At 39.3% G+C, this 17,372-nt stretch overlaps 1 protein-coding gene across 1 annotated transcript in view; it reads right to left on the reverse strand.

Annotated features, from left to right (window-relative positions):
• Nucleotides 1-2,730: 2,730 nt before the first annotated feature.
• LOC126335425 (centrosomal protein of 78 kDa-like) overlaps nucleotides 2,731-17,372 on the reverse strand; it is a 122,452-nt gene continuing 107,810 nt past the window's right edge. The window contains exons 8-9 of the mRNA XM_049998702.1: nucleotides 9,033-9,306; nucleotides 2,731-7,303 (exon numbers count right to left, since the gene is read on the reverse strand). Of these exons, the coding sequence (XP_049854659.1) occupies nucleotides 7,289-7,303; nucleotides 9,033-9,306 (289 nt within the window). The 3' untranslated portion in view covers nucleotides 2,731-7,288. The remainder of the gene's footprint in view (nucleotides 7,304-9,032; nucleotides 9,307-17,372) is intronic.

Consider the following 17,372-nt stretch of genomic DNA (forward strand, 5'->3'; position numbering starts at 1 on the left):
AGTGTCTCATTGGTTGCAGATTTTAATGTGTGTATTCGGATGGTTGACTCTTTCCCAATTTTTGTACCCATGGTCAGTCAACCAGTCTCCGACCCTCTTATTTTCTTCCGTTTCTTTCTGTCCAGTGTTCGTCTGTACTCTTCTTGTCTCTAGTGTTCGCTGACACATTGGTGTTCTTTCAGTGACTGGGGGGAGGGGCGTCTCCTCCCCCCTTGGGGTTTTACCTGTTCCGTAAATTTTGTTTCGCCGGTTTTTTTTGGAATGGGGGACTGATGACCTTAGCTGTTTAGTCCCCCTTAAACATCCCAACAACAACAACAACATTATCTACCACATCCTTAATTTTTTCCCTTTCTTCTGTACGTTATTCTTGTAAGCAACTTGGATGCATGAGCTGTTAAGCTGATTGTGTGATAATTCTCGCACTTGTCAGCTCTTGCCATCTTCGGAATTTTGTGGATGATGCTTTTGCGAAAGTCAGATGGTACGTTGCCAAATTCATACATTCTACACACCAACGTGAATAGTTGTTTTGTTGCCACTTCCTCCAATGATTTTTGAAATTCCAATGGAACATTATCTATCCCTTCTGCTTATTTGATCTTAAGTCCTCAAAAGCCCTTTTAAATTCTGATTCTAATACTTGGTCATCTCCTTTAGATCAGCTCCTGTTTCTTCTTCTATATCAGACAAATCTTCCCCCCGACAGAGGCTTTCAATGTATTCTTTCCACCTATCCACTCTTAATGTTACCACCCTTGCTTTTAATGTCACTGAAGGTTGTTTTGACTTTCCTGTATGCTGAGTCTGTCCTTCTGACAATAATTTCTTTTTTGATGTCTTCGCATTTTTCCCTGCACTTCCTATTTATTTCATTCGCCAGAGACTTGTATTTCTGTATTCGTCAGTTTCCCAGAACATTTTTTTACTTCCTTCTTTCATCAATCAACTGAAGCATTTCTTCTGTTACCCATGGTTTCTTTGTGGTTAACTTCTTTGTACCTGTTTTTTCCTTTCCAACTTCCGTGATGGCACTTTTTAGAGGTGTCCATTCCTCTTCAACTTTACTGCTTACTGAGCTATTCCTTATTGCTGTATCTATAGCCTTAGAGAATTTTAAGCGTATCTCGTCATTCTTTAGTACTTCCGTATCCCAATTCTTTGTCTATTGATTCTTTCTGACTAATGTCAGTCTATTCTTCATCACTACTATATTGTGATCAGTGTCTATATCTGCTCCTGGATACGCCTTGCAATCCAGTATCTGATTTTGGAATCTCTGTCTGACCATGATGTAATCTAACTGAAATCTTTCCGTATCACCTGGCCTTCTACAAGTATACCTTCTCCTCTTGTGATTCTTGAACAGGGTATTCACTATTACTAGCTGAAAGTTGTTACAGAACTCAATTAGTCATTCTCCTCTCCCATTCCTTGTTGTAAGCCCATAACCTTCTGTGACCTTTTCTTCTAAGTCTCCCATGATTATTAGATTTTCATCCCTCTTTACATACTGTATTTCCCTTTCAATATCCTTATACACTTTCTCTATCTCTTCACCTTCAGCTTGTGACATCGGCATGTCCCAAACTATCGTAGCCAGTGTTGGTTTGCTGTCGATTCTGATAAGAACAATCCTGTCACTGCACTGTTCACAGTAACATACTCTCTGCCCTACTTTTGTATTCATAATGAATCCTATTCCTGTTATGCCATTTTCTGCTGCTGTTGATATTACCCTATACTCATCTGACCAAAATCCTCGTCTTCTTTCCACTTCACTTCACTGACCCCTACTATATCTCGATGAGCCTTTGCATTTCCCTTGTCAGATTTTCTGCTACACAGAACAAAAATAGTTGTACAAAAAATTTTCACCTGAGAAAATTTGGAAGATGCATCACTTTGCATGTCACCATTTTGCAGGGCTGATTTTTTTAAATTCAAACAATATACGAATATTAATATTTGTAATATGAAGGAAATGATGCTGGATATCAGTTAACATATTGCAGCAAAAGCAATAATATCTGACCACAGAAGTTAAATTCTGTTTAACTCATATCTCCTCCCCCTCCCCGTGTGTGTGCGTGTGTTCTTTTTTAATACATGTTTGTGTTCTTTTTATATAAACTTCTGGAGAGATACAACTGTTTCATTGATGAGTTATGAATGTTTCAGTGATAACAATAATGGAAATTCCTGGCTGGAACAAGATATAAAATAAATTAAAACCAACCACTCACCTACAGTGGACTGATGTGCGGCACACATACACACATGTAACTGAATATTCACTAGCTTTCAAGCTCTACGTCTTTTTATAGCAAAAGAAAATCATATTGCTGCATTTCCTGGAAATTAATCATATGGAAAAGAGTTTTTGTTTGCTTTCAAGCCAATACAGTTCAGATGGTTCAAATGGCTCTGAGCACTATGGGACTCAACTGCTGTGGTCATTAGTCCCCTAGAACTTAGAACTACTTAAACCTTACTAACCTAAGGACATCACACACATCCATGCCCGAGGCAGGATTCGAACCTGTGACCGTAGCAGCCGCACGGTTCCGGACTGCGCGCCTAGAACCGCGAGACTACCGCGGCCGACGCCAATACAGTTTCATAGAAATTCTGATTATTATGCCCTGTTTGACAAGGCACATTATCAAAATAAAGCCTGCCATGAAATATTTTCCAAGGTGTACAAAATAATAGGCACTAACATTGTTGTTTTTTTTTAATGAAATTTTATTTCTTCTATTTTGTTCATATTCCATAATCTCCTTAGGCTTATACATTGCACCATTTTTGTGGGATTTTTTTCTACAAATTTTAACACACAATTTTGTTGCTAATTTTGTTACAATGTTGATATTTGCAGCCAGCACAGAATTTTGTAATTTGATATAAAAATTGATGACAATGGAGTAAAAACACACACAGAATATTTTGGCTTACACTTTCTGAATGACAATAGAAAACAAAATTCTACAGATTGCATGAGAAATATTTATTCCATAGCATATCCTTCCATGAATTGAAAGGAAAACTTGATGTTAATGTGTAAGTCATTAATAACAGTGCACTTTATCTTAGTCTGTATACTTCCTAATACTGAAATAACAGAAATTCAAAGACTTTCAATAAAATTTAAGAGCCTTCAGTCTCTGCTCTGTGATAAAAGGGCAGTACATATTCAGCTACAGTGCCATTATTTAAAACTGTATTTCATTTGACTGAGGTGCATTATGAACATTTTGTGTGTAAATGAGTAATGTAATAGCTCCTGATCTATTAAAGGGATCTCCTACAGCTTCTATTAACAGAAGCACTGTCGCTGAAACTTAGGAATGTTAATTATGTCTGCAGGTTAAGTGGTTGGTATGAAGAAACAAAACATAACTGCTATTACTGTGAGGGCAGTGCTATGTGAAGAAAGTGCTTCTTACTGCAACCAGCTCTCTCAACCCTATCATATGGGGATGCTTCCTCCGTTCACTGGCTCACCCATCTCGAAACAACCAAATGAATACTTAGTAAACTGATTCAGATGGAGTAATACTCATTCTTAAGATAGTAAAAATTGAAAGATGGTTGTTTTTTTTCCCATCACCTCTTTTGTCAAGTAGTGATTTTTCCTCCAATTAGATATAAAAAATTTAAGAAGTAAAGGTAATGACTCTGAATAGTAAAGGCGCTGAGTCATTAAAATGTATGTAAACAAGACTCGACTAGCTGCATACCTGGAGTGCCTACTCAGCCAGCACAATGTACTCGTACAGCTCGTATAGTTGTGTGTGTGGGGGTGGGGGTGTGGGGGGCATGCATATAGGTAAGTGGATATGCGAAAAACAATTCAGTTCTCGGTTTTGTCATTTGTCAACTCATTGCCTCTACTATTCATGTTATTACATTTACTCTTTAAATTGTTTACATTCCACTACAACTTTCCATTACTATTTCAGATTTTAAGAATTAACATGTGCAACACATAGATCTTTGTGGAAAATTATTGCAAGCTAAATATCTGCAGAGTCTGGCTTCAGTCTAATGTTTATTCAGCTCTAAAACTTCACAGAACCTCTCCAACCACAGCAGATTTAAGCCTCTATCAGGTACAAGGCACTGGGAGCAGGCGACATTCCATCAGAATTACTGACAGCCTTGGAAGAACCAGCCATTACAAAACTGTTCCATCTGGTGTGCGAGATGTATGAGGCAGGCAAAATACCCTCAGACTTCATGAAGAATATAATAATTCCAATTCCAAAGAAAGCAGTTGCCGACAGGTGTGAATATTACTGGACAGAATGGACAATGTCTTGAAAGGAGGATACAAGGTGAACACCAACAAAAGCAAAACAAGGATGATGGAATGTAGTTGAATTAAATCAGGTGATGGGGAGGGAATTAGATTAGGAAATGAGATAAAGTAGTAGATGAGTTTTGCTACTTGGGCAGCAAAATAACTGATGATGGTTGAAGTAGAGAGGATATAAAATGTAGACTGGCAATGACAAGAAAAGTGTTTCTGAAGGTTAACATTGCATACAGATTTGAGGTCAGGAAGCCTTTTATGAAAGTATTTGTATGGAATGTAGCCATGTATGGAAGTGAAACATGGAAGAAGAAGAAGAAGGGATCGGTTCATAGCACACATTCTGATACATTAAGGGATCACCAATTTTGTACTGTATGAAAGTGTGGGGGATAAAGGTTGTAGAGGGAGACCAAGAGATGAATACAGTAAGCAGACTGAGATGCGTGGGGGTTGCAGTAGTTATCCAGAGATGAGGAGGCTTGCAAAGGATAGAGTAGCATGGGGAGCCGCATCAAACCAGTCTTTGGACTGAAGACCACAAGAACAACAACAGCAATAACATGTACAGAGTTTAAAACTGTCATTCTCTAACTTTCTGTGCAATTCAGTAGGATAAGAATTGACAGTAATCTTATTGTGAAAGACAAGAATTTTCCCTTTCAGTATAGGTAACTGTGTGAAAGAGAAGGTGGAAGTCTGCACACAATTTTGACTTCATGTAAAGGGAGAATTAGAGAATCTGCTAAATCTTCCTGCAGTATTCATCACAGCTGCCCTGACATTGACATACAGCATGACAGAACAGAGATGTGGATGCCTTCATCACAGCAAGTGAAACCAAATCAGATGTTTACAATATGACCAAGACTGCTGCCGGAGTTGAAAACACAGCTTCGTGACTCAGCCAACGGCCACCAGGGTTCACGACCTGAGCACCGCAGATCGACATCAACGCCAGAGGTCGTAATCAACAAGTGGACTATTTTCATATGCCACTCACGTGATCAAAAATAGTCACAGAAGATCCATCCACCAACCGGCCTTATAAGCAGGTACACCGCTGGCCTGAAGGCAATTTGATATGCCACCTGGACTTGTAGGGATCTGTTATCCTCGTCGCAACATTCACGCACCTAATCTGCTGGCAGTCGCGGATCATCAGGAGTGATAACTTCGGATTGTGACTCCACAGTGTCATGTGACGATGGTCTGGCCTCCCTGGACATCTTTGTGACAATGCTGTGCCAACCAATCTCTAGTAGTTTTGTTTCCATCTTTCCTTAGGTGGACCTACTTGAGCGAGAGACTTGTGAGGATAATAAGATATTACAGGGCTGGTGTTATTTGGATTACACTGCAAAGTTCTGCACTGTGGCATTCACAGCCATTACGAAACACGTCAAATGAATTCACAATTGTGTATAAGGACTGCCATCAGCTGTAGAATGGAATGACAACAATGAAAATCTGTGTCGGGCTGGGAGTCAAACTTAGATTTTCTGCTTACCACTTAGCTATCTGTGTACAACTCATGGCCAGACCTAAACTTCCACATGTCGTCAACCATGCATCTACAGCCTGTACTTGTACATCCATTATGTATGTTCCTGTACAGGTCAGACTTTGTATTTGAAAGTTGCTTACCTGTTATTGGGAGATAAATACGATATTGCAATGCCTATGTTATTCTGATTATGATACAAAGTTCCTAGGGACATGCATGTTTGTCCAAAGGATTCGCATGGTTGACGACATGTGGAAGTTTAGGTCTGGCCATGAGTTGTGCATGGATAGCCAAACAGCAAAGCGATAACTCGCAATAAGCAGGGATATCTGTGTTCGAGTACTGGTCCAGCACAGATTTTCATTGTTGTCATTCCTTTCTACAACTGATGGTAGTCCTTATTCGCAATTGTGAATTCATCTGATGTGAGGAAAATGTTTTATTTTGTTATTCTTCTGTTACAAGATCCGATGTGGGATCCATATTTTGTTTTTTGCTTCAATTGTGTTTTGTTTCAACTGTTTTGTTGACATCAAGAGTGTTCTTGTTTATTGGTTTTTCCCGATAAAAACAGATTGATGAATATCATTCATGTTTTATCTCCGCTACTGCAGATACAGCACGGTATCAGGTATTCATACAAGTAAATCTAGCTTAAGAAGTTAACACATGAGGACTTACGTGTATAAAATACTAGAAAATTATAAAACATGAAAAGGAATATACCTTATGAACAAACAATTTTGTATCAGCCTCTGCATTAATTTTTAATTCTCTACAAAGCAGTAAGCTGAACTAATTATTGGATACATTACACTTGCATTTAGCTCGTGTATATGTGACACCAAAGTACATTTTAGTCAGCAACAAAAAAACAATGGGAAATGAAAAGTATGGATGTTCTGTGTGAGTGAAAACGAAGAAAATTACAATTACTGGTTACTACCTTTTTTATGAAGCAAGAAAGACATAAGCTGAACAGTTGAAACAAACATAAAAATGGTGCAATATTACAGCAAACAATTGTATTGGATTGTTTGGCGGAGGAGACGAGACAGTGAGGTCATGGATCTCATAGGATTAGGGAGGGACGGGGAAGGAAGCCGGTCGTGCCCTTTCAAAGGAACCATCCTGGCATTTGCCTGGAGCGATTTAGGGAAATCACAGAAAACCTAAATCAGGATGGCCGGATGTGGGATTGAACCGTCGTCCTCCCGAATGCGAGTCCAGTGCAGCAAACAATTCTTAATTAGTATGCATACAAATGTATGTCTAATTAGAACAGTATCAAAATTTCCACAATTAGTATTCTGTTCTTTTTCTACAATTATTTGCCTCTTCTCTTAGCAATTAGTATTTAGTACTTTTATACATAAGTAAATCGTTTTTCACACTTCTTCTTTATTATCTTCTTAACATTTTCCACTACTAATGTTTTTTCTGTATTCCCCTCCTGGTTTTATTCACGTGTTTTCACTCTGTGTAGAAATACTTGGAATTACTTACAAAATTTTCTTCATTAAATCAGAAGCAAACTAGAACCTTATTTACCTTCATAACATTTTATTTTAGAACACAAGTACAGTGTGTTAACTGTAAGACGGCAGAGTTATGAGGGGAGTGGAGTGCTGGCACTACAAATTGCGCGTCATGCTTACAGGAAAGCAGACGAAAGGCTTTGAATTAAAACTTGCTTTAAATGTTGTTCATAAACGAAACTGAAATAGTCATGTACATTAATATAAAAATGAATGTATGTATGTATGTTTGTCTTCTATGCGCTCAGAAACCATTCATCCGATTGTAGTGAAACTTTGGTGAGTTGTTCTCCGAACGCTCGAAAAGATTAATGGACAATGTTTCAACAGTTAGGTCGCTGTAGCATTCGCATGAATGACTAGGTAAAGGCTTCTAATGCAGCAAAGCTGGGTTCGATTCCCACTGCTCACAATTTTTCTTTTTCATTTTATTTCATTTCGTTCCCCACAATGTTAAACTATTAATTATAAAATTTAAATATACTTAAACAAGTCATATAGTATAACGTAACTGTCAATCTCTATATATAAAAATAAATGTATGTATGTCTGCCCTCTGTGCGTTCCGAAACCATTCATCCAACTGCGATGAAATTTTGGTGATTTGTTCTCCGTACGCCCACGAAGAGAGAAATAAGACACATTCTTGAGGAGATATGACGTCATAAACAATTAGATGCCACCGCGGGAAAATACCCAAATTTATGCGTCCACTATTTGAGAATGAGAGCACTTGGTGACTGACAACAAACGTTACATAAAATTTCAAACCTTTACGAAAATTTTTCTTGCTGACACCCCCCCACAAAATACTGAAAGGAAAAAAGGTTGTCGCTTACTGCATTCTCTCAGTACATACCGTAAATCTGCCGCAGTAGGCATGATGTTTTAATGTATTATTTCGTCACTATTGCAACACATTTCGCATACAGTATCCACATATATCAGTAAATGCGCCGGCAAATTTATGTCTCTTTACAACATATAATTCAAGAGATATGACGTGGTAAACATCGAGATGCGCGAAAAAGTGTCGCGTCAGGCATGACGTTTTGTTCTATTATTTCTTCACTACTAACACTATTAGCAACACGTTTTGCAAACGTGTTACAAAAAAAAGTATATATAACCACGGGTGTATTCCTAAAAAACGTTGTGCCAAAATTTTAAATCAATATAAGCGTAGGCCTACCGGTAGGGGTTGTTGTCGACTCCCGAGATGGGCCACCAACTGCCTCTTCACTCATTTTGATAATGTTTAGCACAACTGCACAATAAAAACACACAGAACAATACAGTGCAAAACAATAATGAAGCAGACGACAAGGGCTACCTTGTAAAACACAGTCAGCTACGTAATGTTGGCAGCAGTCGAAACTGCGAGCCTATCGAAGCCTCCCGACGTTTACCAACTTCTACCAGTTCAGGACTAGGGAGAGATCTGCCATCTAAAAGTTTACACACTGTACATCTATACAGCCACATTGTGAAGGTTTTGGGCACTTTGTCATATTATATTAGTAATTAAAAACAGGCAACAATTAAATATAACAACTTACTGATAATCACGATTCTTTCAAAAATGAACTTTTCATATTTGAGTAGGATGAAGAGTGAAAGATTTCTTAAAGCATTGGGTGTGAGTTCTACTTCTCCAAAGAATACTTACCTCTCCGTTTCTCCCACGTTTCAAATAAGTTGTGAGCTTGTCAAAAGCTTCATTAATAGCATGAACAGTGTCAACATTCAGTAGAATATGGTTGTTATAGTCAGCTTTCATTTCCTGCAGTTCCTTTTTATATCTGTCTCTCTCTTCTTTAACTTTTTTTATTTCCAAGTGCATCTTATTAAGCTCTTCAGTTAGTTCCTGAATTTTTGCCTCATGGTTCACATGTTGCTTCAGTTCTACATTCAACTGGTGCGGTAAGTAAGATGATCCACAGCTGCAACAAATTAATTCTTCAATATTCATAAACTTTAAAAAATGTTTTCAGTGTTAAACTGTTCATTATTGTAAATCAGGTATAAATATTACATAATATTACTGTGAGCCGTGCTGCGTGCCTTGTAAAGTGGTAGTTAGTATAGCTGGTTGTTGTGCTGTGAATCATCAGTTACAATCTAACCACCTACACATATTTGTCATTTAGTATTTATTAGTTTTGGAAGGTTCTTGATATGTCATATGTTTGTAACATATGTTCTATGTTTGTATAAATAGCAATACTCTCTGCCCAGGAGTTCATTTCTGGTCTGGCTGTGTACTGATGTCTCTAAAACGTGCTTCCAGAGGTAGGTATGTACTGATGATACTCCATTCAGATTTGGAACTGATTGAGTTATGACAAGACCCCCCGCCCCCCCATAAACCATGGACCTTGCCGTTGGTGGGGAGGCTTGCATGCCTCAGCGATACAGATGGCCGTACCGTAGGTGCAACCACAACGGAGGAGTATCTGTTGAGAGGCCAGACAAACGTGTGGTTCCTGAAGAGGGGCAGCAGCCTTTTCAGTAGTTGCAGGGGCAACAGTCTGGATGATTGACTGATCTGGCCTTGTAACAATAACCAAAACGGCCTTGCCGTGCTGGTAATGCGAACTGCTGAAAGCAAGGGGAAATTACAGCCACAATTTTTCCCAAGGGCTTGCAGCTATACAGTATGTTAAATGATGATGGCATCCTCTTGGGTAAAATATTCCGGAGATAAAATAGTCCCCCATTCGGATCTCCAGGTGGGGACTACTCAAGAGGACATCATTTTCAGGTGAAAGAAAACTGGGATTCTACGGATCGGAGTGTGGAATGTCAGATCCCTTAATTGGGCGGGTAGATTAGAAAATTTAAAAAGGGAAATGGATAGGTTGAAGTTGGATATAGTGGGAATTAGTGAAGTTCGGTGGCAGGAGGAACAAGACTTCTGGTCAGGTGGATGCAGGGTTATAAATACAAAATCAAATAGGGGTAATGCAGGAGTAGGTTTAATAATGAATTTAAAAAAAAATTGGAATAAGCTACTACAAACAGCATAGTGAACGCATAATTGTGGCCAAGATAGACACGAAGCCCATGCTGACTACAGTAGTACAAGTTTATATGCCAACTAGCTCTGCAGATGATGAAGAAATTGATGAAATGTATGATAAGATAAAAGAAATTATTCAGGTAGTGAAGAGAGACAAAAATTTAATAGTCATGGGAGACTGGAATTCGAGAGTAGGAAAAAGAGAGAGAAGGATATGGATTGGGGCTAAGAAATGAAAGTGGAAGTCACCTGGTAGAGTTTTGCACAGAGCATAACTTAATCATACCTAACATTTGGTTCAAGAATCATGAAAGAAGGTTGCGTACATGGAAGAATCCTGGAGATACTAGAAGGTATCAGATAGATTATATAATGGTAAGACCGGGTTTTCATTTGTAAGACATTTCCAGGGGCAGATGTGGACTCTGACCACAATCTATTGGTTATGAACTATAGATTCAAACTGAAGAAACTGCAAAAAGATGGGAATTTATGGAGATGGGACCTGAATAAACTGAAAGAACCAGAGGTTGTACAGAGTTTCAGGGACAGAATAAGGGAACAATTGACAGGAATGGGGGAAAGAAATACAGTAGAAGAAGAAGAATGGGTAGCTCTGAGGGATGTAGTAGTGAAGGCAGCAGAGGATCAAGTAGGTAAAAAGACAAGGGCTGCTAGAAATCCTTGGGTAACAGAAGAAATATTGAATTTAATTGATGAAAGGAGGAAATATAAAAATGAAGTAAATGAAGCACGCAAAAACGAATACAAACGTCTCAAACATGAGATCGACGGGAAGTGCAAAATGGCTAAGCAGGGATGGCCAGAGGACAAATGTAAGGACTTAAGAGGCTTATCTCATGAGGGAAAGATAGATACAGCCTACAGGAAAATTAAAGAGACCTTTGGAGAAAAGAGAACCACTTGCATGAATATCAAGAGCTCAGATGGAACCCGGTTCTAAGCAAAGAAGGGAAAGCAGAAAGGTGGAAGGAGTATATAGAGGGTCTATACAAGGGTGATGTATTTCAGGACAATATTATGCAAATGGAAGAGGAGGCAGATATAGATTAAATGGGAGATACGATACTGCGTGAAGAGTTTGATACAGCACTGAAAGACCTGAGTCAAAACAAGGCCCTGGGAGTAGACAGCATTCCACCAGAACTACTGACAGCCTTGGGAGAGCCAGTCCTGACAAAACTCTACCATCTCGTGAGCAAGATTTATGAGACAGGCGAAATACCCTCAGACTTCAAGAAGAATATAATAATTCCAATCCCAAAGAAAGTAGGTGCTGACAGATGTGAAAATTATCGAACTATCAGGTTAATAAGTCACAGCTGCAAAATACTAACACGAATTCTTTACAGACAAATGGAAAAACTGGTAGAAGCCAACCTTGGGGAAGATCAGTTTGGATTCTGTAGGAATATTGGAACACGTGAGGCAATACTGACCTTATGACTTATCTTAGAAGAAAGATGAAGGAAAGGCAAACCGACGTTTCTAGCATTTGTAGACTTAGAGAAATCTTTTCACAATGTTGTCTGGAATACTCTCTTTCAAATTCTAAAGGTGGCAGGGGTAAAATACAGGGAGCGAAAGGCTATTTACAATTTGTACAGAAACCAGATGGCAGTTATAAGAGTCGAGGGGCATGAAAGGGAAGCAGTGGTTGGGAAGGGAGTGAGACAGGGCTGTAGTCTCTCCCCAATGTTATTCAATCTGTATATTGAGCAAGCAATGAAGTAAACAAAAGAAAAATTTGGAGAAGGTATTAAAATCCATGGAGAAGAAATAAAAACTTTGAGGTTCGCCGATGACATTGTAATTCCGTCAGAGACAGCAAAGGACTTGGAAGAGCAGTTGAACGGAATGGATAGTGTCTTGAAGGGAGAATATAAGATGAACATCAACAAAAGCAAAACGAGGATATTGGAATGTAGTCGAATTAAGTCGGGTGATGCTGAGGGTATTAGATTAGGAAATGAGACACTTAAAGTAGTAAAGGATTTTTGCTATTTGGGGAGCAAAATAACTGATGATGGTCAAAGTAGATAAGATATCAAATGTAGACTGGCAATGGCAAGGAAAGCATTTCTGAAGAAGAGAAATTTGTTAACATAGAGTATAGATTTAAGTGTCAGGAAGTCATTTCTGAAAGTATTTGTATGGCGTGTAGCCATGTATGGAAGTGAAACATGGTCGATAAATAGTTTGGACAAGAAGAGAATAGAAGCTTTTCGAAATGTGGAGCTACAGAAGAATGCTGAAGATTAGATGGGTAGATCACATAACTAATGAGGAGGTATTGAGCAGAATAGGGGAGAGGAGGAGTTTGTGGCACAACTTGACTAGAAGAAGTGATCGGTTAGTAGGACATGTTCTGAGGCATCAAGGGATCACAAATTTAGCATTGGAGGGCAGAAATCGTGGAGGGAGACCAAGAGATGAATACACTAAGCAGATTCAGAAGGATGTAGGTTGCAGTAAGTACTGGGAGATGAAGAAGCTTGCACAGGATAGGGTAGCATGGAGAGCTGCATCAAACCAGTCTCAGGACTGAAGACCACAACAACAACAACATGACAAGACACTGTTTGGTGGAGATGCGCAGTACTGCAAGAGATGTACATCATCACAGCTGCCATTAGGCAACATAAAAGCTGTTGCCTACATCAACAAGATCCAGAATACAAGCACTGCATCATTCAATAGGGTCTCTATATTCAGTAGACTAATGAATACCAAGCCAGCATAAGGCATCCATCAGTATTCTCCAGAGATGCAGGTCGCGACCCAATTAAATGCTGAAAGGATTTGACTTAGTTACCAAATACAACAGGTGAGATGACAAAATGTATACTTTTACTTTGATGGCACAGCCCAGCAGCGGTTCAAGAACAATGAAGAGATGCTAAAATGCTGGGGCAAATTCTAAGCAGAAATGAAGAAAACACTGTGTGTCAATCTGCAGCAGGTCTGCTTAGTAGAAGAAGAATTGAAGAACAGGCCTTTGTGTCTTGGGGAAATGACAGTCACACAATCAGAATGTTGTAGCCCTTTGCAACATTGAGAATTTCATTATGAGAGAAGCTAACAAAATCTCACATTTGATGAAAGGAAGAAAGATTTAGATTTAACCCCCTATCAACAAGCTCAGACTGTTTCACGAATGGGGAAGGAAATTGGCCACGTCCTTTCAAATCAATTATCCTGGCAATTGTCTGGAGTGCTTTAGGAAAATCACAGAATTGATTTACAAAAATCACAGAATTGTGAATTTGAGCCGCTGTTCTAGAGAATGCCAGTTGAGCGTGCTAATCATTGTGGCACCTCACTCAGTTTGATGCAAGATATGTACCAATATATTCCTGTGAAAGATGTCACAACACAGCAGAAGTCTTCAAGTGGTGCCAGAACATCAAGGAAATACATCAGAAAAGATTCAAATAAGGTATGACCAACTCTCAAATGTAGTCCGTATGGCAGCTGTGGAAGATAACCATGATCTTCGTTTTGTCATAAGCCAGACAGTATGGGAAGAGATACAGCGGTTTATGGCAGTCAGAAATCTCAGGAAAAGTACACAAGAGGTAGCAGCCAGGAATGTTGACCTTGTACTTGAGGCAGTAGGGGTGTACCAATCTTTAGCACCAATATCAGCCCTCAGTTGACCATGCCATGAATAATGGACTTTTGTCACAACTGTCAAACAAAAACCCAATATCCAACCAACACAGCTACAACCAACTCCTGTGCCAAGCATAAAGCCCCCGACAGAAGGCAGACATTTTGAGCATGGAGGATGATACGTTACTTTATTTCTGCTGTGGATGCCTGTATGCCCTGAAAATGTTGTCTCTGAGTGCAAAGAAAGACAATGAGTGTTTGACAACTTTTACACGACAAGATGTTGGCCATCACAACAGTCCTTTTCCTGCCAATCAACTATAGACAATTATAGTCAACCTGAGCGGTGAAACCCATAATTTTACCCTGGACAAGGTCACTGATGAACCTTTTGCAGCCATTTCCAGACATAGTTCAGAGGTATACGCTTGCTGCATAGCCACTGAATTCAGTAAAACTACGATGGTGAGACAAACACAGATGAAATTGGAAACTGGTGGTAAGGTCTTGTGAGACCAATTTGCTGAGGTCATCGGTCCCTAAGCTTGCATACTACTTAAACTAACTTACTCTAAGGATGACACACACACCCATGCCTGAGGGAGGATTCAAACCTCCGACGGGGGATGCCACGCAGACTGTGACAAGATGCCTCAGACCGCTCGGTTACCCCGACATACACAGACAAATATCCTCCATGAATGAACTGACTAAGATCAGAAAATCTCATTGATGTCATCACTGATGGATCTCTTGTCCAGGCACTAATCAATTTAGGGGTTTCTCCCTGTAATGTCTAATGCTTATCATCATCAGCTAAAGAAGACTATGTTCTATGATATGAAAGTGATTGTACTGTTGCACATGGGAAACATGTCCCACAGACAGGAACAGGTATTGCAAGAATAAGTATACACGACAGAACACAGCTCTTTGACTGTCATTTTAACAAAATGTGTCATGGTGTTATTCATGGGTTTCTTGCAGGCATCAGAAGCAGTCGCAGACTGTGGAAGATCAGAGCTCCAGACTGACAAAGCTATTTCGACAGGCACACATAGCAGACCGCTGTGGATGCTTCTTTGTTGTAGCAGGCATTGTTATTCTGCTGCCATTAACAAGATGAGGTATAGCCATCAATCTAGATATTCAGTTACATTGCAAAGCTTTGTCGGCTGCAAGAAGTTACTCAAGCCCACAAAAGAAATTTACATGCCAGTGATGAACAGAGAATTATAGGTGATAAGGGGAACTTTGGATCGCTAATTGTCATGAACAGCCACAACTCACTCCTGAATGTATGTGCACAGCGACAGCAAACCAGCCCAGGAAAAACAGTTTAATGCCATGAATGAAGAATCATGCTCTGTTGCCACTACCAATATACTATCAAACTGCTCATAGGATCTGGTCTGACTGGAGAACATCAGCAAGTGTTAGCCATTCAGACGAAGTGATTATTCAAACTTATTTGTTCATAGACTTTCCATTTGGCATTTGTTTACTTTCAGGTAACGATTGTTTAAATTCACGTAGCTCGTTAGATTACATCCATTGTAGGTTCATTATCTTACTGATTTAAGAATATAGTTTGTTGTATTAAGAGATCATTGTTTAAATTTTATTACTGTACATTGCTATGAGTACTAAGTGTGGAAGCTGCCGTAGGAAGATAGAATCGGGTGTGGTGTGTGGGGGTGTTTTTCATTGGGGCTCATGTAGCGGGAAATTTGACGAGATTATGCTTTTGGTTCTGTAGTATAGAAAAAAGATTCGTACAACAGGAGGAAAAGATGTGTGCCCTTCAGGCTGAACTAGATTCGGTAAAAACTGAATTAGCTAAGTTAAAGGGGGAAAAAGACTGCGGGAAATGGGAATTGGTAACAAGGAAATCGAGAAAAGGGACCAACCATGTAGATGTTGTCGAAGTTCCAGTTATGAATAAATTCTCCTTGTTACCTGAAGTAGGAAGGGAAGAGCCAAAAACAGGAGTAGTTGAAAGTAGGGTGCAGCAGACTACTAAAATTGGTAACAGCATTAGGTCGGGAAAATCTAGTAATAGGAAAAGAAAAGTCTTGCTGCTAGGTAGCAGTCATGGGAGGGGTGTAGGCCAACTAGTGCAGGAAAAATTAGGAGCAGATTACCAGGTCACGAGTTTGTTTAAGCCAAGTGCTAGGCTTAGCCAGGTGATAGAAGACATAGGACCACTCTGTAGGGACTTTGACAAGAATGATGAGGTGATAGTAATAGGTGGGGCAGGAAACAGCCTGGCTAAGGATAGGAATTATGATATTAAGAGTGACCTGGATAAAATAGGAGCTGCAACAGGATGTACGAATGTGGGTTTTGTTGAGGTATTGCAGCGTTACGATCAGCCCTCGGTTAACCCTTCTGTGTGGTGAGTTAACAGAGAGTTGAGCGAGCAGCTGCTGGACGGTGCAAAAACACACATTTATACAGTGCCTGTTGGTAGCATTGGGAGATGGGGATACACTCGACATGGCCTGCACCTAAATAGTCTAGGGAAGGATAGATTAGCTGATTTAATTATAGGTCGTCTAAAGGGGGCCACTAGCACTCAAGGCAAAACCTCTGTGACCCGAAAGGGCATAGGGGCACCTTTTTTAGGTTGAACAAGATGTCCAGACAGGCAGCTCTTAAAGGTAAAAAAATAAATGGTTCGAATAAAGGTAGAGGAAACAGTTGTGTTAATATATTTCACCAAAATATCAGGGGATTAAGGAACAAAATAGACGAACTAATAATTTGTTTTGAGAATATTAAAAATACAACAGAAGTTGATGTACTGTGCCTGTCTGAACATCATATAACTACACAAATGGAAAATGTAAATATTAATGGGTATAAACTAGCAACTTATTTTTGTAGAGACAATATGGAGAAAGGAGGAGCTGCCATTTATGTTAAGGGGGAACATAGTTTTAAAAACATAGAAACCGCAAAATTCTGTGTAGAACAGCACATTGAAGTATGCGTTTGTGAGCTTAAATTGGACAGTGGTAAATTCATAATTGTGACTGTGTATAGGTCTCCACTTGGAAATTTTCAAATGTTTCTTAAAAACCTAGATCTCTTGCTGCGTTATCTGTCAGAAAAGGGAAAACACATTATCATTTGTGGAGATTTTAACGTAGATTTTCTTAAACACTCAAGCAAGAAGAACGACCTTTAACTATTACTTTGCTCTTACAATCTGACATCAGTCATCGATTTTCCTACTCGTATTGTACAAGACAGTAGCACCCTGATAGATAACATTTTCATAGACCAAGATAAATTAAAAGAAGTAAGCACATATCCTATTAAGAACAGGCTTTCTGATCACGATGC

The sequence above is a fragment of the Schistocerca gregaria genome, chromosome 2 (genome assembly GCF_023897955.1).
Source record: "Schistocerca gregaria isolate iqSchGreg1 chromosome 2, iqSchGreg1.2, whole genome shotgun sequence".
In the NCBI taxonomy this organism is placed as follows: domain Eukaryota; kingdom Metazoa; phylum Arthropoda; class Insecta; order Orthoptera; family Acrididae; genus Schistocerca; species Schistocerca gregaria.